The sequence below is a fragment of the Gavia stellata genome, chromosome 1 (genome assembly GCF_030936135.1).
Source record: "Gavia stellata isolate bGavSte3 chromosome 1, bGavSte3.hap2, whole genome shotgun sequence".
In the NCBI taxonomy this organism is placed as follows: Eukaryota; Metazoa; Chordata; class Aves; order Gaviiformes; family Gaviidae; genus Gavia; species Gavia stellata.
In genome coordinates, this window is record NC_082594.1 from 130,377,888 (window position 1) to 130,402,327 (window position 24,440).

At 36.6% G+C, this 24,440-nt stretch overlaps 1 protein-coding gene across 2 annotated transcripts in view; it reads left to right on the forward strand.

The window, feature by feature from the left end:
• Positions 1–24,440, forward strand: part of STXBP5L (syntaxin binding protein 5L) — a 208,653-nt gene that overhangs the window by 79,382 nt on the left and 104,831 nt on the right. For both annotated transcript variants that reach the window (XM_059819981.1, XM_059819988.1), the window contains exon 5: positions 18,408–18,542. In XM_059819981.1, coding sequence (XP_059675964.1) covers positions 18,408–18,542 — 135 coding nt within the window. The remainder of the gene's footprint in view (positions 1–18,407; positions 18,543–24,440) is intronic.

The window sequence follows — 24,440 nt, forward strand, 5'->3', positions numbered from 1 at the left end:
CAGTCAAAGGCTAGTTCTTACAAGAACACCATTTATAATTTAATTTCATTTTAGATTTAGACAGCTTTCAAAGAGCCAAACACGTAATTATTCAGATACAGTTTACATATGAAAATGGAGCATGTTGCTGCTTCAGATTTTCCTATTTGCATGTTTCTCTTGAGGATTTATAAAAATTGCGATTTTATTCATACAGTATATTTGTCTCCTTGATATGCTGTGGTTTAGATTTTCTTCTCTGAACAGTTGGCAGATTTACTTCATGAAGTGATGCAACATAATACACTTTTACTTAAAATTCTAATATTTTATCTGCTTATGAGGAAGATCATTGTATTAGTCCAGATTCTTGATTAATTTGACTTCAATTAATTCGCTTTCATGTAGAATCAGTTTATTCTGAGTTTTTAAAATATTTGATGCATGAACCATACAGCTGTTAGATTCTGTTAGATGAATGAATGCTGCTTAAGTCTTTGGCTATTACTCAGCGCACCAGTCTTCATATTGTCAAACTGTTTAATTTGCAATTTGCGTCTGTTTCTTGACATTTAAAATTGCAGGATAATGGACTAAAATCTGCTCTTAGCAGCGTTTATGTATATGCAGTGTTTATGCAAGTACTTGAGTCAAATTTCCCCAAGCGTATACATATATTCCCTTCCACAAAAGTCAAAAACACGTTTATACTTTTCTTCAGATGTTGGTAACAACATAGATTTAAAGGGCAAAGAACTCTTAAATACAAACACAAATCTTGTTTGTAAGTAGATTTGCAGCACACTGGTTATCTTTCACTTATCATGTAGCATTCAGTATTATGACACTGAACGGTTTATGAATAGTACTTCACTAACAAAATGCACTTTTGTAGCCATTAAGTCACAGTTTGCAGATTTATTTTTTTCTTCTTCTCATATATTGTTAAACTAATTTGCCATTTGTGAGGGATTTTATATGGTATGTTCTCGGTGACAAGCTATCTCCTAGAATATTATAGCACTGGTCAAATAATTCTGGGATATGCTGATGCAACATTAACAATATTAACTTGCCTGTGCTAAGTCACTGCTCCTTTACTAAGTGTCTCTTTGGAGCAAGTGTAGAAGGAACACTGGAAAATGAGACATAAAGGCAAGCTGATATTTTTGTTCTACAGTGTAATGCCCAGGACTTTTTAGAAAATTATGGTTTTGCCTTGTATCAAAATATAATGTTATAATCTTAAATTTCTATTTCCATAATTGGAATGTAATACAATGCATTAAGAACCTTCAAGAAAATATAAATGTAAGCAATGTCTTCCAGTGCTCAGCGCTATACCAAGAGCTCTAATGATAACGTGGTTACTCAAAGACATGCTTGACAGTAGCATATGGTTGACAATATATGATTTGCTGTTCCATTTACAAACAGGAAGCACAGGTAAAACTTTTAAACCTCTGGAAACACTCCATAAGAATCTCTTCAGTACTTTTGAAGGATAACATTATGGTGGTATTCCTTACATTCGTCCCTCCTTTTCCTTCTTTGATGTCATAGGAGATGCCAGACTCATCCTCAGTAGACACTTTAGGCAAAATAAATAACTCAGCTACTGGGACTAGACACTGTCTCTATCTGCTGCAAAGAGCATTAGGATTAAGCTAAATCACTGAAAGCTATTATAGGCCTTAATTTTTTTTAATGTAGTAAGCGCAGACTTCAGCAAGTATAGCTATAAAGATACAACAGTTTACATAGTTTTCCCATTTAAGATTAGTGCAACTGGGGAAGGAAAAAACAGCAAGGATTACAGTGTGAAGTCCGGGTCCTTTAGGCCTGCGTGCATTAGTTTCACGTATGAACACGGTTCATCTCCTGTTGTTTTGAAGCTGAACGAGTTCAGTTGTGTTGACTGACAAGGGGGGTAGCCCTCCTCTTTTTCTTCTTTTAGCCAGCGCTGACTGGTGTCTTACAAGTGAGCAGACAGCACTACACCAGTTTATCCACTGACTTATACTCAGCATACATGAACACAGTGTACAAGTTCTGTTGGCTCTTTAAATCCATCTACACGCACTGTGCACCGATGCCATAACCGTACCATAAGTGCCCTTCCGCAGGGAGTCACCAGGTGACAGAATCTGTGTACCTGGCTTTGGGGCTCTGATCTGTAAGGCTTTCTTCAGTGTTAAGGCTATGCTGGCACAGGGGAAGAGGGGCCTTTTGAGTGGGTGACCTTTAGAGCCATGATCTCAAGTAGCTGTAACTTACTGTTAATTAGAAACTTGACTCTTACATCTGAGATTTTGCAGTATTTGACTAAGGTGATTGAGAATGTTACTGCAATGCTTGGAAGCAAAGAGAAAAAACAGGTATTTTTGGATCTGATGACTTTTCTTTTGTGTGTTGGTCTATATTCTCTCCTGAGAGCAGCTGTATCTTTGTCTATCTGTCTTGCTGTATCTTTGCAGTATTTTGTGTCCTGTGCTGTTAAGAGTTTACCTCATCAAAATGACAGTAAAACGCTATTGAATGAACACTGGTGACCAGCTGTACAGCCTCAGCAGTACCTCTATCTGTTTACTTGTGTGTTAGGGACTCGCGAGTTACTAAACTTAGATTATCTGTCTCATTGGCTGTTCAAGGAACTGAATTCCTGTGATAGCTTGCCTGCTCATAAACAAGCCTCCTGGTTAATATTGTATAACTGCAAACTATGTGTTGTTTATGTACTTTCAGATTAGTCGGAGGTCTGTCATCAGGCATGAAAATAGTTAATAGGCTCAGCGTAGTTGCACAGCCATGCTATGCACAAAATGGACTCTGATTACATGGTGTGGTGCAGCAGTTAGCTGTCCAAAAGAACCACAGAATTCAAATACAAAGCAGTATTTCACTGTACACTCCTGTCTACCTTTTACAATGAGAGACAGTTTGTGGAAAGGATATAAACTTTCTCAGGTCGATGATGGAAAAAACGGAGGAAAGCAAAAGAAGCCATGCTGTTGATTGGCATTCGCTTCCACATCTTGAAGAAGTTTTTACAAAACTTCCGTGTGCAGATTCTTTTTTTGTCATCTTATGAAGTGTGTATTGACAAGTGTGAAGACAGCACACACCTCAAACACATCAGATAAATAAGAAATGTGTGCAGCATGATCTTGCATCAGAGTTTGTCACTTTGAAAGAATGATGCTCAGGGATTTCAATGAATTAATGGTGTTTGCATGCAATTATTGAACTTGGAAAGATTCCTGAAGCTCATCAAGAACACCGCTGGTCTTATAGGGCTGTGCCTTAGTACTGTCGGCAGGAATGTGAACTTTGTCAAACGTCACTTCAGAAAGACAAAAAACTGGGTACAAAGTTTCTCCAGTGAAACTGACCCAAATCATGTTCATGTAGTTACCACACACCTCTGCTTTCTCTGTTAAAATTAAAAAAAATTACAACCTTACCTTCTTTTTTCAGGTCTTATATCACGTTATGGAAAATTTCATAGTACACTTGACCTGTAGGATCAATGAGAGCCATAAGCTCATCCTGGAAAGGTGGTATGCAACCTAGTTGAAATGATGAATGTCTTGGTCATAAAAAGAAATGTAGCACAAGCATTTTGGGTTTTTTCTTCAACACACATTAACTAAACAATCAACAAAGAACAAAAATACAAAACATAGATTAGCTTGTTGAGACCAAGAATCAGCAGCTTTGATTTAATAGATTTATGAGATTACGCAATCCCGCTGATGTAGAATGAAAATTCACATGATCTGTAAGATTTTCTTTGTAATAGATCTTAAATATGTGGGCCTTCTAGTGGATTGGAGCTGAAGGGACCTCCTCAGTCTAGTTCCCTGCAGCTGCAGACCAGACAACTCATATATCTCCTTTTACATAATGAACAAGCTGACTATGTTTTGCTTCAAGAGATGCTGGTCCCTTATGATCCCAGTAAGAAAGGCACTCAGACTCTCTAAGGTATCATTCAAGCTAGCATTTGATGATCCTAAGGTATTATTAGAGCTAGCACTATAAAGAATGAGAGAATAGCATAGATAATCTTACATCCCTGCAGATGCTGGGAACCCCGAGTTGTGCATCATCAAACAGGCCTCCAATGAGCAGGCTGTGTAGACCCCATCCATAGATAGGGTTATCCCATTTTCGTTATTCAAGTTATTATAAGATTTTCATGTAAGAAAAGAACTGTATTCATTATTTCTACTATCAAACAGAAAGGATGTTCACACTAAAACTTCCTGCTGCGCTGTTCAATAAAGGCAAGCCCACGCAGATAGTGCAAGCACCAAGTGGGAGCTGCCTGCAGGTGCCTCTGTTACACGGAGTGTGTTTATCCTGTGGCCAAGGGCTATGTGCAGCACGGCACAGCCTGAAGGCCATGCTGCATGTTCAGCCTGGCGCAGCAGAGGCTTGCGCCTACTCAGGTTAACTTCTGTGTGGATCGCTAACTCCTCCACATGTGCGACAGTCTCCCAGTCAGGATCGTGACGCTATTATATAACTATTCAAGTGTAAGTCTACTACTTCTCCTATTAGGGAAAATTGCTCCATGCTAATTTCATCCTTCTGATGGCAAGAAACCTTCCAGCTTCAAGACTAAATTTATTTTTATGGCCCTTTTATTTATGATATTCTGGTATTCACGTTGTCATGCATTTTAAATATTTTGTCTCTCTTCTTTGCAGTTAAACAGCTCATTCATATCCACTCACAACCTGCTTTTTTCTTTTTTTCTTCACTACAAAAGTCAAGATTCTGTGTTTTCTTTTCTAAATTTGTGTCTTATTCCCTTTTCTTTTCTTTGGCCTTTCTTCTCATATCAGTTCTCACTGAGCTGATGATTAGACAAGGAACCATTATTCTAGATAGGGTGCCATCTGTGCTGTGGACATTGGCATTACCATTTTCTTTTGTAATCTCTGCGGGAATATGTTTACTGATGCATACTGTAATAACATCTTCCTTTTACGTGGCTTCATCTTATCAGTGCTTGTGGTCTTGCTGTGATTGACTAATACACCCATTACACTTACTCACTGATGTATATCTAGCTAGCAGGGAATATGCTGCTTTTCAGTGCAATCCTTTAAGAGTGGTAGCAAAGCGAGACAAGCGAAATTGAAATTAGCTGTTTCCATCACTTCTGTATCATGAGTTCCAACCCTAAAGTGGAAGTTCTTCTTCTTTGAAGTTTGAGGCCTTGCCCTTTGCATTTTAAATTTCATTCCATTTCTTGTACTCTACTTGTGCAGATTGTCCTTCCTCTGTAATATTGTGTCTCTAAGAGGTTTCATTAGTATTAGTACCAAGATCCCTTACGAAATTACAAGATCAGCTGTAAAACTAGTACTAATATACCACTAATATAGTATATTAGAATATAGTATATTAGTATATTATATTACTGGTATATTACTGTTATAGTAGTAATATGCAATAAAATGTTTCCTCTTCAGTAAAATCAAGTGGAAAATAGACATTTAAAACAGAATTTTATAGTGATGGGTTTTATAAGTGCTGTATTTAATTTTGACATATGCTAGATTTCCTACACTTGGAATATTCTGGAATAGCCTACCTTTGGTAAACCTACCTTCCCTATTTTACCATAACTTTTCAAAATCTCTCCTTTTGAAACTCACAACCTTAGTTAGTGTATATTTTAAAGTATATTTGGGCAATTAGTAGTAACATTACAGTCACAACAGCATAGAGGACAGCATGGCTTAATTTTATTTCTATTGGTTTTAATTTTTTTATGCTTACCTTCTTGGGTGGGATTTATAATGCAATCTGAGCTGGTGCCACTGCAGCGAAAGTTCTGCAAGAACTTAAGCTGGCTAGTTTAAAACTAGTTTGGTTTCTCTATACTTAAATTACATGAGGATAGATGTTACTCTAAAATAACATCAGCTTTTATTGATTCATTGACTGTTTATTAGAGAAATCTCTTGGTTGCCAATTCCAGGAATATCTAGACCATACAATTATTAGCAATACGTGTTTTCTAATCTGTACATGATGCAGTAAACTCTCTTATAATTACAAAAGTCCTGGTCATATTTTTCATTCTAGAATATTAAAAAGATCTCTGTTTATACGCAGATCCAACCATGAATTTAAGAATCTCTGTTTGTTTTTTAATCATGACTTTCACAGTCTTTCCCCAAAGTAATTTTTAGTCCACTGGGATTTGGCCATTATTATTATTTTCAGTTTCATCTCAATTAAAAATGTCCTTAAGTGCATTATGCTACAGTATCTGGTTTTATACCCGTTTGCTAACCAGCTTATCTGAAGTCAAATAGAGCTCTTTAAGATATTTAAGATCTATTTTTACACAGCTCAGTACATACGGGTTCTATTTCCATAATGAGACTTTAAAATATGCGATATTAACATTAGCACAGTATATAGTAATTTGATCTTTGATAACTACTCAGAAAAGTCTCAAAACAACAAATACATTTACCATGTTACATTGGTTACCTTCATTTTAAAAGCGTGCATTCAGGACTTAAGAAAATACATGACAAAGTATGATGAATAATTTGGCAAGTGTTTTTCTATTTCATGGTTATCAATCAATTGCAAATCAATTAGTGTTTTCCTCACATTGGTGCATTAAAAGCAGGTTAACAGAAAATGGCTGATATGCTGTATATGAATTATGAAAGATGCTTACAACCAGTCACTTCTACTTTCCCCCTATTGCTAGAACTGTACCAGATAGCCTCTTTTTCCCCCAATCCACCCCTGAGCTGTTCATTTGACTTACTATTTTATTTAAAGCTTTTTACATAAAATATTCTGGCAAAGACATAAAAAAGTCTTGGAATTTGATCTGAGACTGTGGAAAGCATATCAAGTGAAGGTTTCTAGATAAGAATTTTCTCAACTCTGAAACACCAAAATCACTGTTTCTAGCTGGTAGTAGGCCAAATGTTGTGGCTATAAATACAGCATAGTTAAAATGTTTGAAAAGTGGAATTTGCTTATAACAGTTAATGAAATAACTTTATAAATTTGCTATATGTGTACGCCTGTGTGTGAATACACATATATAGGGGGGGTGTGTGTACATGTGCATACACACACGCATATATATGAAATCATCATGACCCATGGAACTGATGAAGAAAAACACATAGCTAGCACAACTGCCCGAGGACTTGGCAACAGTACAGGGACTAGAGGGCCCTCTGGTCTGACAAATCCTTTTTTCCAGTTTACCTCTTCCTCTGTGTCACTCAGGCTGTACTTCCTTCTATTATTTCTACGAGAAAGTAAAACATCTTGCAAAACATCTTTGTCAAATTTTGGTTTTACTTCAGTAGAAAAGAAAAACACATTCTGAATTATGTAATAGTTTATGTCACCTGGCCACCTCTGATTGTCTGCCTGAATAACGTGTGTTGCTTTCTTTCCTCAGAAAAAAATCCTTTCGCTCTTAGCAGTGGACATAATGTTGCTATATGCAGCAGAACTTTAGATCATATGCTAAGCAGTGTGCTTGTTGTTTCTAATGCTTTGTAGACAATAAAGCATGTTTGTCAGTAGATTTCTGCTTTTTTGAGAAAACACAGGGTAACATGTTATGTTGTTTTCACATAGCAGCTGTGTTGCCAAACTGCTCTAAGGCCAGGTTTGGATAGCAAAATTTAAAATATGTACACACAGCCATACATTGAACAACCATGTTTTGCGGCCTTAGTAATAACAAACGAGAAGTCCAATACTGTACTACAAAAATGCGTCATCTACTTCATATCATACATACTCATATTAGACAAGAGCTAAAAAAGATGTCTTTTAAAATTTAAACAAGTTCAGACAGCATAAACAGTCTACATTATCAGTGGGAATTTTCAGCTTGCTACAGTTATAGTGTAGTTACAGGAACTCTGTGGTTTTATTTTTTTAAGTTTTCAAATTGGAGTTTTGAGATGTCTTTCATAGTCCTGTTCAGATCTAGCCTTTGACCTTTGTTACATTTGATTTCCAGTTATATATTAAAGCAGTGAAGAACATGCACCCATTCTGCGGCAGTAAGTCATTTGGTTCTTGGAAACCACACCACCCCTTTCCTGCCCAGGCACATGGCAGCTTCAAGCAGAATCCAATGCAACGATTTAGGATACTTTTCCTTCTGTCACAATGAACTCTGGGAGTTATTCCAGTAAATCAGAAATAGAGCTAGTAATGTCAGTGTTGAGATTATCTCATTAAACAGTACATAAGCAGGAAGAGAAGAGAGACTACAGATTGCAGAAAAACAAGGACCGTTAATCACAGAGTCCCTGTCTATTGAAGCATAACAAATGAGAACAGCTGGTCTCCAATGACTCTACATGTTTTTAATTGATGGAAGCTGTTAAGAAAAAAAGTGTGTATACATAGAAAAAGTTTACACATGTAAAGACGCAGGGGTTTTTTACTTTGAAGTCAATTTCAGTATTTCAAGCTTATCCTGATTGTAGCAAGTCATTCCAAATAACTTGATCGATATTGATATAAAATAGGTTTTAAACTCATTATAGTAAGAATGTATGACAAACACAGATTTGTGTATGTTGCGGCAAGTGGGGGATGAAATACTAGCATATCCTTAGTTTACTTTTCTAACAGTTATGTAAAGTCAAGCTGTTTAGCAAAAGACAAGTTTCAACCTTTCATCTTTGAGCTAAGTCCCAATTTACTTTTTTGAAACTATGAGATTGGGAAGCAAAAACTGCATTTTTGATTTATAGCTTCAGTGTTGGGTGAAAGGATGAGAGAAACTCTACCCTTAGGTGGGTTTTTTTTAATGCAGCTGCTACAAAAGCAATGAAAGAAATAAATCAAAAACTTTCTCTTTTGGGAACATCATCTCTTCTTCCATCCTTTGGTTTTTGGCTTTCTTTTATTGCTAAGAAACTCAGTGGCTCTTATCATGGTCCGTATTGCCCATCATTGTCACTATGGTTGGTATTACAACTCTGTTTTTACTTAACCGTCAAAGAAATTAATGGAGAACAAGTGAAGTACTGCAAATAAGAAACAGTGATTTCACAAGCCAGTAGACAAGAGAAAAATCATGTACGTTGCCTTTCCCCTAAAGGTGAAAGCAAGAGTCTGTTTGCCAACCCCATTTCATTAATTTGCTCACTTCGCTGATTTTGTGGAACTTTTATTCTCATTTTTGTTGTCTAATGACCTTGAGTTGGCGTCAGAAAGAAATTGGAAGCCAATGAAAAGTATGCTGTTTTTTTCCAGCATCTTTTCCTATTTAAGGAAGCAAGTTTCCATGTCATTTCCTTGCCTTTTTTTTCTTGGGTCCAAGTCTGCACGTTACACCTGTTTAATCCACTGCATTACTGTTGTGTAATACTGAAGATCTAGCCAGGGATAGTATGCCACTGTCATTGTCAGTGATCCTGCTCCCACTTGTAAGACATCCCAATGAATTTACAGTCCAAACCGTAAAAGGGAGTTGACAAAAGAGTGTCTCTGCTGTGCATTTGTCCAAGTGGAAGGAAAGTAATTTTCTGTCATCCTGAAGATTACACAAATTATTAGTAGCACAGTAGCAAGTTGTCATCCCCTTGCACACTGGGATTTCAAGAATGACTTTTATGTTGTTCTGGAGCTCCAGTAATGCCAGTTAACGTGACCTGTTGCATGCTGTATACTTTGACTGTCCTTGTAAAGTGCTCATGATAACCTCCTAAGGTTTTATCTGAATACATAAATTCAGTCTTTATTCAAGGGAGATCTCCAGGTTTACTAATCTAATAAAATGTAATGCATCTGATATGTTTTTGAACATGCTTTTTCTGATTTGTTCTAGGTTCGTTTACGTTTCAGTTAACTGCTTGTAAATAATTTATGTTAACACCCATTATAAATGCTCATATAGTTGCTACACTAACACTTTGTGAAGTTAAGATGAGCATTTGTATCTTAAAACAAGTATTTATGAAATGTTGTAAACTATTAATTACAGTTGTGATTGCAAATTCATTTGAAATAGTAAGCTCACAAATCAAGAATGGGCCTAACTTTAGGCTTATAGGGTTATTTCACCCATCCAGAAGTGTTGCACAGGAATTTCTAGCTTTTGAAGAAACAGAGGAACAGCCTACTTCTACTCTCAATTGCTTTAATAGGAAAGAAGGAAAATGCAGAAACAAATATACTTTTGACAGTGCTTTGCTTTGAACTTTACATTTTAGTTTTTAACACTTCAAAGAATTAATAATCAGTCCCAAATTCTAAAAATCAGGATGCTTCAGAATGTGCCAATAGATCCAAAGAGAAAAGAAACCCAGCTAGGGACAAAACCAAAATATCTTGAGAAAGAAATAGCTTTTCAACTGCATTTCTTAAAACTTAAAAAAAAAAAAAAAAAAATCTGCTTCTTGTATTCCTCTTTCTTATTCTTGTAGCTTTTTTATGTATAATATGTCAGGTAAGGGACACCATGAAAAATGCATGTATTTTAAACACTTTGAAAGCAGCAGTGGACCACCAGCCAGGTGACAAGTCTAAATAATTTGCAGGAGAAGAGCTGCATAAGCTTTTTTGCTTTGTCAAAACAAATAACTATATAAGGTATCTATTGGCACTATTTAAGCCTATTTGCCTAAAGTGAAACTATAAAGTCAAAATGTTTTCTTAACATTTTTTCCAAGTAGAATTTCTAGAAATGGGGAGGGTATGTGTTTCTTAATTATACACAGTGCATTCACAAATATCTAGAAGAATACTTTGCATAGGATATATTTCTATTGAAATTATAGTTTAGATATGGAATCCTGATTTGTTGTACCTCAGCGTTTGTAGGGAATCTTCCATCATTGAAATTCTTTAAATCAAGACAGGTATCTTTTACTAAATTGTTCTAGTTCAAGTAGTAATTAATTTGAAGTAACCCTATGGCCTGCCTTAAGCGGAAGAGAGGAGCCCCAAATGTTTACTTCTTATATAACAACCTATCAATTAAATTAACACTGTTGTACAAGGAATGACCATAATGAATACTTGTAGCTAAAGCAGTATAAAATAAAGACAAATAAAACTGTTCTGTGAACTGATTGGGTAAGCTGAATAATTTGAGATACCAAACTTGAAAGGGATGTTGGCAAACAGATGTATAGCACTAGAAAGTAACTGTTAACCGCTGCTTTGAATCCATATTTCATTCATGCTCCTTCCTAAGGAACATGTACTGAATTGCCTCATGTAAAGCAATTCATTTTACTGCCTCTTTCTTTAAAACATTGATCGCTACAGACTACTTGAAGAGGACTAAGCTTAAGTAATGTCTTCAAGTGGTCCTACTGTTTGCAAGTATTGATAGTTCAGTCAGGAAATAGGCTTGATAGCATGTGAGCTAAATGATGACTTGTTTCACAGTGTTTAATTGTGAATAGTTTGTGATTTTCATTAATAACCTAGAATTTATTACTAAGGATGATTCACTGAGTAGTTGTAAACAGAATAGTCACATTCAGCTCCTGACTAATTTGATGGAAAAATAGAACTACCTTCTAATTATTACACTCTTCATTAGATATTCTTCACCTACTCAGTCCTGTTGTAAACTTTAATTGTAGTCTATGCAATATAGTCTTAAAACAACAAAGAATATTTGAGCAGTCTGTATAACACTCATCTGGAAAAAATCCAGATATCACAGAGTCATAGAATCATAGAATCATTCAGATTGGAAAAGACCTTTGAGATCATCAAGTCCAACTGTAAATCTAACCCTGCTAAGTCCACCACTAAACCATGTGGAAATGTTCATGCAGTATTTTGAGAATATAATTTACCTTAATAGTCCTCTTGTATTCAGATATCCCTAAATTAGCAATGGGGTTTAATACTCCAATGCCTTTTTTATGCTGTCACCAGGATCCAATGCAATTTATGTACAATGTGTTTTCAGCTCTACTTCACTTTCTTCTGTATAAGTAATTAAAACACAAAATAAGAAGGACCAATTGATTTTAATTCAAAATACATGTTGACTGATGATGCTAGCAGAAAATATATGTGAAACAGAGGATTTGTCTTATTTTAAATTAAAACTAAATCACACTTTTAAAAAACAGGTGGCCCACAAGGATCAGTCTCAAAGGCATGCTTAGTTCATTCACTGTCTGCTAGGATCTGTGTGTGCAGGGCTACTCTAAATTTTTGACATTATCTTGTGTGGTACATGGAGAATCTAGTTTGAATAGGAGACAGTTTCATGTTGTGATGTAGTATCACCAAGACCCTGAAAAGAAAAACTGTCCAGATGTATTGAACTGCTATATCTTTCATTTGACTCTTAGTCATGTCAGTTAGTAATTTAAACTATTTCCTGTGCTCTTATGTCAGCCCTAGAGACTGTGCGTACACTTTAAGTAAAATAAAATAAAATAAAAGTTTAAGTTAAACATTGGAAATCCTAATAATGGAGTTCATCTTGGATTTCTGCCTTCCTGTGAATTCCTGGTATATGATCACTCAAACAGTCCATGTTGCAGCGGAAATGCTGTTATCATTACTATGCACAGACCCAGCTCACATCTATCTGGGGAACTCCACTACCATCTGCTGTAAACACATCGCATGATATGGGCAGCAGACTGCATGGATTGCTGCTGTTGTACATGTCTTCTACATGTCTTACAGAGCTGATGAGCTCCAAATTTATATATAGGCCAGGGAGAGGAGTAAACACCTCCAGAGGGCAAATAGCTCATAATTTACATCCTTTGCTTGATCTGCTGAAGAGAACTCCTTTTCTTCATTGTCTATAGCTTTAGCCTGTACTTCTGTTTAGGCACTTCAGGTCAGCTACAAATTACCTTGCTTTAATATCTTTCTAAATGTTCTTGTGTGCATTTCGTGACTTAAAGCAATAATCTGAGCTATAACACTCCCCTGTGAACTGACAGAAAAGCAACCCTACACTTTCTGAGAATACTGGCTAGCCAGAAGCTCCCTCAGAAAGGCCAGTCTGCTTTCAGCCACTGGCAAAGGAGGGACACTAGATGTGTCTGGTCTTCTTTGTATGTCAGTGAGGACTTTTCATATTACTTCTGTTCAAAAGTATCAAAAGATTAAGGGAGTGGTGAGGAAAAAAAAGAGTTGGGTGGAAATAATTTGTGCTTGCTGATGGAGAGAGAAGGGAACTGTATACAAAGTCATGAGGCATCCTTAGCAGCTGTAGTTTTCCTTGCTAGGGAGAAGAAATCCTGCAGAAGTTGAGAAGGAAGGGAAGGGCTTGTCTAGTGGTTTTCCTCTGTTGTGAATAGTAATTGCGGGCCACAGATTCCTGTCTAAAAAGAGCTGCTTTGAAAGAGGACCTGACAGAACGTCAGCCAGTCATTGGCTGGTACCAGGGAGGACAGCCGGTCTATCAGGTGGCATTGCCAAGAGAACAGCTTGTCATGATGACCAGCTGAGGTAAGTACCATAAATTAGTGGAGAGTACTGAAAGCACCAGAGGATGCTGGAGAAGATTCCTTGAGTCAGGAGGGGAGCTGTAATCCCTTTAATGAAAAGGTAGATTTCTGGCATGCATAATCTTCTTAAGAAGGTGATCAACTGTCTCAGCAGCTGAACTGATCCGTGCTGGGACAATGCACTGTAAACTGGGTGTAAGACTTAGTCGCTGAGAGCAGAAGGCTGGGCCAGGACCGTGGCTGGTGTGCCTTGCAGCTACTGGGCTTGCTTCCTGTCAGCTACTCATGTTTCCAAGTTAATGCTCCTTCATGTGTTGTCTTCCTCTTCTCCTGTAAATTTGTGACATTTCCATCTTTTCTGAGAGGCCAGACAGTGTAATTTATTTTGGTAGGATTCTGAGAGGGAGTTCAAGCTGATGTTTGGTTTTTTGTAGGAACTTACAGAAACTGAACCCTTCTGCCAGTCAGTGCTGGGCATAAGGGCTATACATATTCTATGCTTGTCCGTATTTAGATTATCTGTGTAAGGGGAAAAGGCATAGTATAAATTTAGCTGCAGTTTTGATGTCAAGGAATGAGCAATTAAATAATTAAATTGGAAAAACTGTTCATCATTTTGACAAAAAGGCAATTTATTCTCCCTCCCTTCCGCAGCTCTCCCCACTCTCCACTGGGAATAGTGTTACAGGAAAATTTTTCATGCTAAAAACAGAAAAACAAAAATAACAAAGCAGAGGCAGAAGGAAGCGTTCTCAAAATTATGTTTTGTTTTTCTTAAAGCAATATGATTAGTGTAATAAAGATGATTTTAAGCCATCTGAGAGTTTTTACTAGTATTTCAGAGAATGTAGCAGTCTAAATTATTTTAACATTGTAGTATTCTCCTAATATGCAATGAGTTTTTTTGGTCAGAGTTGTTAGACTGTAGAGTGCTGTGATCTTCTGAAAAAATATACCTTTTCAAGATTTTCTGGTCAGAATATATTCCTTTCTAAAATGAGATTCAATTTTTTGACAGTGTTTCTAAGTTATTCCATTACCTCTCTTACATTGCTTTTTAAATGTTTCCAGAACTTTTGCTAAAGAGTTTTTGCTTAATAAATTCTGATTTAGGTGTTTTATTTGGCGCCTATTGATTTTTTTTTTTTAAATTACATTTTATATCTTGTTTTGTGCTTTGAATACATTGGAAAACCGATACAATGTTCCAGACCATTTTAGCAGCACAGGAACAGCTTTTTTGGTATCAGTCCATGTTTTTTACTATTTCTTATAATGATCAATGAGATTCATACTGTTCTTTGCTGCTCAGGATGTGCAATATCCACATTTCTGGCTGACTTTCTGTAAGTGGCCAACATTGAGCAAACTCTCAGGTCTCCGTTTAACTGGGTTCCGTGTCATCTCAATCAGATTGCAATCTGATTAAGTTTTGGCAGAAGCACTTCATACTGGCATAAATCACTACAACCCCTGCCGCCTTAAGAAGAAAAATAGCCTTTCTTTCTTTCTGGCTAATTGACTGTTTTTTGTAAAGGCATCAAAGTACATCTTAATTTGCTTGTGGGATATATGACTAATAGAGGGATACCTTTCATCCACAATGAAAACTACAGTATGAGACTTCATTGTTTTCTCTTGAAGAAATTGTGATGTAATTTCAGTACTTACTTAAATGGAAGATGTTCATTAAAAATCTGAGGCTTGCTTCAAAGCTTTCAAGCCTCAAAGTCAAGTTAATATTTTCTGTAAAAGTGAAAAGTCAATAATACATAAAGTGGTTTGCATTTAATTTATCTAACATATAAGAAAACTACTCCAGAGCAGTACATACTTTTCTGAGAATATGAAAATCAAATGGCTTTGTTTGGTGAAGCCTAACAATGCATCATATTAAATTGCCTAGTAATCCCTATGCTCTAACATGTTTGTTACATATCTGAATTGTCTTTAAGGGAATAGCATTTTCTTATAAGTTCATATATTGTAAAAGGTGGTATTTGATAATGTGTAATAACAGTAAAGACCCATGGGGCAGTTTTCATTGTGGAAGAAAGAACATGCAGAATACTTTCTTAGCTGGCTGTCCCATAAATCTATCAGAACAGAATGAAATTATTTAAGAAGAAATTGCTAGGCTTAAGAAAACAATAAAATTTGTGGTAATTTTCTTCATTCTTTAGCAACACCTAATTCTATTCTGGTCCTTCAAACTGTATATCCAGACTTAGTAGCTATGGGTGCCTGGGATTTCAGATAGGCCAGCAGGAAAATAAGTCTAGTAACTGATGGCCAGGGGTTAGTACTTTAGTCCAATTTTTCTCTTACTGTAGGACCTTGCTCTTGAAACATTATGTTCTTGAAATTTTAAACCTAAGATGAGCAAATGGACGACATACAGTAGCTGGGAAATTAGACACCCATTTAGTCTGATGGTTGTTGTGGCAGTACATGCTAGAGATCCTAACCTAGAAGCAAATTTCAAAAGGGAAAAAAAGCAGACCAAAGCAGCCTCATATTGTGTCTGAGGTGATTTTGAGACTTCGCAATCAGGGTATTGTATTTAGTCTTGCTCTTTGGAGACCAAGTTTTCCACAGTACACCATAATGGCTTGCGAATGGATTTATCAGAGTACTGAAAATTGGTATGGTCCTGGGTGGATTTGAACCTGCTTCGTCTGATGACACAACGGCAAGAAGCTGGAGTAACAAAATTCAAGTCAACTAGGGCTCACTTTGTAACTCATGAGTTATTTGTCGGTTGCTAGACAGGTACATTTTCAATACTTTCAAAGTCACAAGTATTTTTTCTCTTCCTGTAATTTAACAGTTTACTGCAAACGAGTGCTGAATGAGCATCAGCGTGAAGTGGTTAAGAGGATTTATCAGCCAGGGACTAGGGAGGTTTTTGCATGGGCTGGGACCTAACAGAGCGTGCATATGTTTTGGAGTGCAAGAAAGAAAAGTAGAGCTAGTACAGAAATGCAAGAAATAAAAAAATTTGGACTAAATATGAGTCTAACGAGAAGGGTAGCAAATGATACGTCTGAAGAGCAAGCACAAGAAATGGAGTTGCTTAATTTAAGGAGGAGGATCAGGAAAAATGTGAAAACCAGCTTCCCGTTTGTAAAGCTACGAAGTGAAAAGGGCAAATTGGTCTTTGCATCTATTGTGAACAGAACAATAAAGCTAACAGCTTTAACTCTAGCAAGGAATATGTAGGTGGCATACACCTTCTGCAGTTTTTTCTGTCAGGTATTTGTCAATCCGACTGCACCCACAATATAAGTACTCAGTTGCTGCTGGGAGGCATTTTCAGTTATGCATACAAAATTGTAATTCCCATTCTCAAAGCAATTCTCCTGAAAATCTTGGTTCTCTTTCCACTAAAGGCAGTGGAATTATTGCCAAACTTAGACAACTAATGGTAAAATTTAACCTTGTACAGATGGATAGCACAAAACCTATATCATACTTCAGTCTCACTTGAATCAACAAAACAAGATTTCTGTGAAGGCTAAGCCTTATTCTGGATTCATGATTCAATGATAATTTTCCCCATAAATTAGAATGTGAAGACTGCATATTTCAACTGTGTTCAATCCAGTGTGAAAAATAAGGCCAAAATAAATTTTACTCACTTGAACACATTCAACGTTAAATGTTCTGACAGATTATTAGATACTAGGAAATCTGCAGAACTATCCAAATACTGTGTAGAATCTGTTTGGAATATTTTTGTTTGTTGAGAATACCTTACAGACAACAATTACAGAAAGTATGTGAAATTTGTATAAATATTAAACAATTCCTTTAATTCAAAGGGTGGCAAATGTTCTACTCGGAGGACTTTACATGACTGGGAAGACCAAATTACTGCATGATAGCCAGCACCCCTCTCACTCCTTTATAATTAATTCAGAAAGATTGCTGTAACACAAGAATAAAAAATTGAAATATTTATGTTCTTAAGTACTGTTTATACATTTGTGGGGGAGGAAGATGTTAAGGATAAAAATTATTGCATAGCAGTTAAATCAAGTTTGTATATAAAAGCTAGAAATAGCCTGCTTGTGGAGCTGAATGATAACTTTAGTAACGTACGGCATACCAAGCAAAATACCTGCTTTCTGTCAAAATTTCTGAGGCTATACCATAAGATCAGATTAAGTTTCAGTCTCTGTAGGTAGCATGCATTCCATTATATTTTAGCAGCAAATGGGGTTTTATTTCTTATAGATTTAGTTTTGCTTGAATATATGTAATATCTATATAATAACTATATTATCAAACGAACCTGAATCTACTCATTCATCATCTGTGAAAACTTTTATATATTGTGATGAGAAACTGTCATGACATCTTTCCAAGCTAATACAGCACTGGTTCATCACCCAGTAAGAATTATATGAGTGTGGGATTCAGCATGTCTATGATATAATACGTAACTGCGCTTGGTGATGCTCTTACCTAGTGCCTTACACTCCCAGATAGCCAGTAAAGTGAATACTTTCTTGTGTGAATGATGGTGTTACACTTCTCTTGTACAAAACATTAATCCTGCTGATGTGCATTAACTTCGCTTTGTTGAACTGGAAAAATTGCTTATTCTAAGAAAGGAAATAAGAAAGCCTAACTTGAGAGTGTTGGACACTATCATAGTGCAATTCACATACTCATGGAGATAATATGACTTAGTTCAGTGCTCAAGAGATCCAGCTCTTTTTTCCTGCCCTTAATATAGGCAGACAGGATGGCCTTGTTTTGTTTCACGTTCTCTTTTAAGATTTTTCTGGAGAAGATCTCCAAAACCCACACATTCTTCAGAATGCTGCACCCGCTGGGCAGGCTTTTCTCAAGTTATAAAATGGAAAGAACAATTATTTCAGCTGCAAAAGTGTTAAAAAATATTGTTGATAGGATATTCAGTCACTTTTTTTTGTTTTTCCTTTCCAGGATTACTTACTGCCATCTACCTTTCCAGAGTAAATGGCTTTATGTTGGAACAGAGAGGGGAAATACACACATTGTAAATATTGAGTCCTTCATTCTTTCTGGATATGTTATCATGTGGAACAAGGCAATAGAACTGTAAGTGCAGACATTTTTGCATTTGTGCCTGTGGTCATTTTCGTAGCTGTCTTAAGATTAATTTTTAAGAATCATTTGTTTTTACAAACATTAACAAATCTTTTGAAAACCTTTCATTTTAATGAATGCATGTGCAGTATTAACTGTTTTGTTACAGGACATTAGGAATTCACATGTATGATAGAGACCATGTAATTATATTTTATATAAAAGAAAAAGTTATTTGGTAATCTATTTAACTATGAAGTTCCATGAAATACAGATAATCATTAATCTCATAAATTCAGATTTTGCTATTTTTATGAGGGTACCTTGATCACCACCTCCTCCAAACATCCTATGAAGAGCATAATGGAGTATATTGGCCCTAAGGCTCTATGGAGAACTTTTCTTCATTGAACTATAGAATCATTTGGAGAAGGGACTGGAGGTCTCTAGACCAAGCCTCCTGCTCAACACGGGGCTAATTTCGAAGTTCAACCAGGCTCATCAAAACCTGATGACATGATAGGAAAGGTAATGAGTGTCTGTTAAATGACAGTTCTCTGACAGGCTAACAGGTGCCTGTGTTATGGGTATGAAATGGAGGGAGACATATAAAAATCTGACTGGGATAATTTATCCCAGTGCAAGTAAAGTAAATACCCCAGCTTCGTGCAAGTAAAAGCCTCAACAGAAACAAAAAAGTATTTCTCTGCTGTTCCCTCTGTGAAGTTCCAGCAAGAGGAACTGCTGTGAGCAAACTCATAGTATTTCATGCAGTTTCTGAGACACCTTCATGTTGTGAGGAACCTGTAACCTCTGGTAGTAAAAGGATATTCACCAAGCTCGGTGAGCCAAGAGGACAGTGTCTAAGAATAGTGCTACAGGCCTATAGTGGTGGATCTAATTCTCTGTCCCAAACAGAGATTCGCATTCATAGCAACCACTTTTGTCCAAAACTGTCCCCTTTTCCTTTTTTTTCCTCCGCTTTTATTACTGACTTGCACTAATCACTGTGTCCCCCAGGTTGACAAAACTGCTACCTCATTTTCTTTCCTCTTCTCTGCTCCCACCAAACTTCATAGGCACAGTCATAAAAATCTAATTTTATCATCAAAGGAGATAAAAACAAGGATTCAAATGGTAATTAGGATTCAAACAGTCTGCTGCTAAATCTTTTGTCCAGTTCTCAATTTTGGAATGTTTGTTTGTCCTGCCTTTGTAAGACTTCGCTCAGTAGTTTTGGTGGAAAAATTACAGCTGGAAAATGTGGTTTAATCAAAACCAGAATTAATATGTTCATTTTGATGAGTTCTTCAGGTGGGAAGTATCTTAATTATTTTCTCTTTCTCACTTTATTTTGGTGATGTTGACATATTAGAGGGGTTTTTGATTCCTGTACTTTAAAATGTATATATATACTATATTGAGTAGTTAACGCCGTTGAGGTTTTGAGAACAACACATTTTTGTTTTGTGTGCATTTGGAATTTTCTTTCCTCCAGACATTAGGATGTTTCTTTTCTGTATGGAAATAAATCTGAAAGTTTTTTATGAAATTGAAGCCTTCCACCAAGTTTCACTTCCTAATTCTTTCAAAATTCTTTTGGATAAGTCTTTTTTTTTTTAATGGCCACAACAGACCTTTTTCATGAGAACAGAATAGAACGATGCCTCTCTTCAATGAAAAGTCCATGGGAAATAAGGGCTGCTTACTAACGAGCTTCAGTACTGAGTTGTTGACATAGGCTGTGCAAGAAGCTGCCTCTTCTAGAACCTTTTAGTGAACAAGCAGCCACTCCTAACTATCTTCTTTGTATTGCCTACACAGGAGTGTGCCTAGATTTTCCTCAATTTTTCTTCCATAAGTTGTGAAAGGTAGTAACAACATAATACAGATAGGCCTTGTCACCTCAAGTACTTGGACATGCTGCGTGGTTACCATAATAGTTTCTTCTTCTAAAAAGCTAGTTTGCCCTGTACTGTTTTGGTGCAGTTGAGCACAGGTATTCATTCATTACTGCTTCTGGTTCTATCAGTCTTACAAGTATAACCGGATCCCTGTAAGCGGCGTGCTCGTCCAAGAAGGCTGTATCCTCTCCATTCAGTCTCATCGTGTACTTCTTGATATGTACAAGTTGTCCTTGCCTGTATTACACAGGTAGACAGGGGATTCTGTGTGTCTCTAGATTAATTTCTCTGTATTAGAGTAAGAGGCTGGTGGGTGTAATGGTGATGTTTGCCACAGCAGCCGCCTTTAACAGATGCTATAGCACAGCTGAAGTTGAAAGAGGTGACTTTTCTCAGTAAAGTAATTTGAACTATCTCTGGAATATGACATAAGATAATAATAAACTGTGATATCTGTTCCAGTACTATTGCCTTCTTGCAGGAAAAATGTAACTTAGATTAGCTTTTAAAGGGAATGTTATTAACTCTAAGTGTACTTCATGAGGATGGGCTTATCGTAGTCGACTTTCCTTTAGAATTGTACTGAGACGTATTTTTGAGAGAACAATTTTATTGAGGGCCATGGATATGTTCTTATTTGATTATATTTTTTAATCTTCACATTATTCTCACACAATCTTCACATAATTTTTCACATTTTAGTATTATAGAATCATACGATAATTCATGTTGGAAGGCCCCTCTGGAATTTTCTAGACCAACTTCCTGCTTACAGTAAGATCAGCCATGAGAGCAGGGTGTCCAGGGCTTTATAGGTTCATAGGCCCTGTTGATGTTAGGTACTTTCAAAGATTAAAGAAAATAGGAAAACAAATGTATGTAAAACTTCAGGAACAGCTTCAGCCTTACCGTGAACTATGTAGGAGGTAACAGTGCTCATAACATTGTTTTTCATTCTGAGATAGATTATATCATTTCAGAGTGTGGGATTAGTTTGAAGATGTCACTATTCTCTGTAAAGCTTGGAAGGAGAGGGTTTACCTTCTGTGCAAGCATATTTGTGTCAAATTTATCAGCAAGGAAAGCCCAGTAAAAGTGATTGCTCTGCTACTATGTTCAAGTCCTCAGTTTAGATAGAGGGTTTATAAATTGAATTTTGAGTGTGTCAGATTTGTGTCGTCTGCACAAACAAGCCTGAAAGAGAGTTCTTCCCTCTTCATGCAAATTTGATCCAATTTCTAAAATTGCAGACTAAGTCTACCAACATAATTTGACTTTCTTTCAAAATCCCTCATTTTTTTCACTGAGTTGTACCTACTTCTAATGAAACCTCTGTGAATTTTCATAACGTGGATTTAATTCAGTTGTCATTAAGATTTCAAGGCTTTACAATGAAAACTGATAGGAGATTGAACTGGTTAGTTTTTTAAAAACCTGAAATGCTTCGACTTTGGAACGTTAAACTATGCATTACCATACCTAAGTCACTGTAAAGTTAGATTACAGCTCATTTTGTGAGAGTACAAAAAAAACCCCAAAACCCAGCTGAAATTCTAGTTCTCTTAGTTCTTCAGAACATGGTTGAAGAGGGCCTCCATAAACATTGCTATCACTATGGCCAAGGTAACCTGATGACATTAGAATACCTGTGTTGTCATTTCCCCCTTTGGAAAACAACTATAAGTTGCATTCTAGACTTTCATCATGGGCTGGGTTTGTCCCTCTAAGATCATGATGACGTTGCTCAGTAAATAGTATAATAAATGGTATTGCATAGGTGAAAAAAATACGGAGCATAGAAAACATATTCCAACAATTCATTTTAATCCCTTCATGGATTTACCAAGGTTTCAACCACACAGAGTTTTGTCAGACTTCTTGAGATTAATTCATTCCAGAGGACATAACTCTCATCCTCAGAACAAAAAAACACTTGTCAGTCAGTGAGGCCCATCAAATGACTGCAAGAATTCTTTTTCTAACAGTGATTCTGTTGCAGAGAAAGACTGAGGTGAAGAGGCTTAGTAGTTTAAAGAATTGAAGGAGAAACAGGTTTGAATGTAACATTTTTAGACTTTTATATGCTGCAGGAAAACCTATCCCCTTGTCTTGCATGGCTGCTTTGACTTATAAAGTTGGCTGTTGGTTTGGGTTTTGGTGTTTTTTGTTTTTTCTTGAAAGCTTGTTACCATTTGTGATTCTGTTGCCCTCTTTTGTATCAAAGGATACTGAAAGATCTGTAGAGCTCTGTATTTTCGAGTGATAGTGGTTTTCTCATTATGATCTATTCAGATGCATCTAGTAGAGATATATATCAAAAAGACGGTTGCAATACCTATTTTGTCATAGAGACTATTGTCTTCTCATACAGGAGAGATCATCCAGCTTGCTTAAACAGTATCTAATAGTAGTGAGAAATTAAGGCCGAAATAGACAAATAATGCAAAGGAAACATGACATTTTTTGTTTGCGGTGATCTTCAGTACTGAGGCATAACTGATTCTAGAAGTTACAGGAAAAATTGCTTTATAAATCATGTGCATTGTCTAAGTTTCAGTGGACCTGGCCTTGTCCAGAGCTGAAAAAGAACATTAGAATATGGGGAGTTTTAGAAATATTTTCTCTAGCAATTCTTGTCTCAACCATTTCTATTATCTCATGCATTGTCACTACCTCAGAGGACACTGAAGCGTCCTTTCAGCTAAGAATGAAGAAGAACTCAAAACCTTTTCACTTGTCATTTCTCTGTCATGTAGCAGAGCTAGTCCTTTGCCAGAGATGTTTGGGGCTCATGATACTGTTTGGTCTTCTACTCTATAATAAGCAAACAGTTTCTCTCTTTTTTCCTTCAAAATATTTGAAAACAGGTCTGAAAGAGAAAAATAGTCAACGAGCCCAGCATGTCTCCATTTACTCCAACTACAGTCAGATTAATTTTCTCAGCCTACAGGATCATACATTTTGGAAGGTCATCTGGTGTTTAGTGAAACATTGGAATAGGCTGCCCAGGGAGGTGGTAGAGTCACCCTCCCTGGAGGTATTCAAGGAGCGTGTGGATGTGGCATTGTGGGATGTAGCTTGATGGACATGGTGCTGTGTGGTGTTGGGTGGGTTGTGGCTTGCTGTTGTTGTTGTGTGGCGTGGGTTTTGTGCTTTTCTTTTTGTGGTTTTTTTTTTTGTTTTTTTTTTTTTTTCAGGTTGGACGCGATGATCTTACAGGTCTTTTCCAACCGTACTGATTCTGTGATTCTGTGATTCTGTGTTGAGAAGGGAAGGAGTATCTTGATATGAATCCACTAAACTCCAAAAATGAGAAATCTGCATTGTAAGCCCCCTTCCCAAGCATGCAGATTCCAGTGTTTGAATGGCTCACTAACTAATGAATAAATAACTGGAAATTGTCAAAATTTATGGGATACAGAATATCAAAGAATTGGGCAAATTGGAACTCAGTTATGACAGAGCCATAACTTGGCCTTTCCTTTCTTAACCCTTTCCTTGCCTAGCCCCATTTCCTAGATGTGTCTCAGCAGTTCCACAGCAGTGAAGTAAAGCAGCACGCAGGAGAAGTAGCAGTCTAGGAGCAACTGCTACCCCCTCTGTGCTTAGACTCACATGGAAATAGTTCCTAGTACAAAAAAAGTGTGAGTTGCAAGGTGTCCTTTTTCCAGACATTTTAGAAATTGTGTCAAAGAGTTGCATCTTGAGGCTGAACTGACTCTTACTTGCTGCAATTCCCAGCTTTGATCCACAGTATGTGAATGATGTATCTAACTTACTCATTCTTTTCAATTTCTCCGTGACTCTACCAATGAAAAGAAAGTCTTAAAATCTCTGGTGTACTGCACCTCTGTAGAAAGCAGAACTGCAGAAGATGTCTGACTCCTGACACTACAGAAATATCTTCTTATGCACATGCTTTTCTCAGCACTGTCACATTCAGTCATCTCCAGCTCTGTAACAATGACTAATATTGATGTTTTCCTTTTTTTTTTCTTTTCCCCCC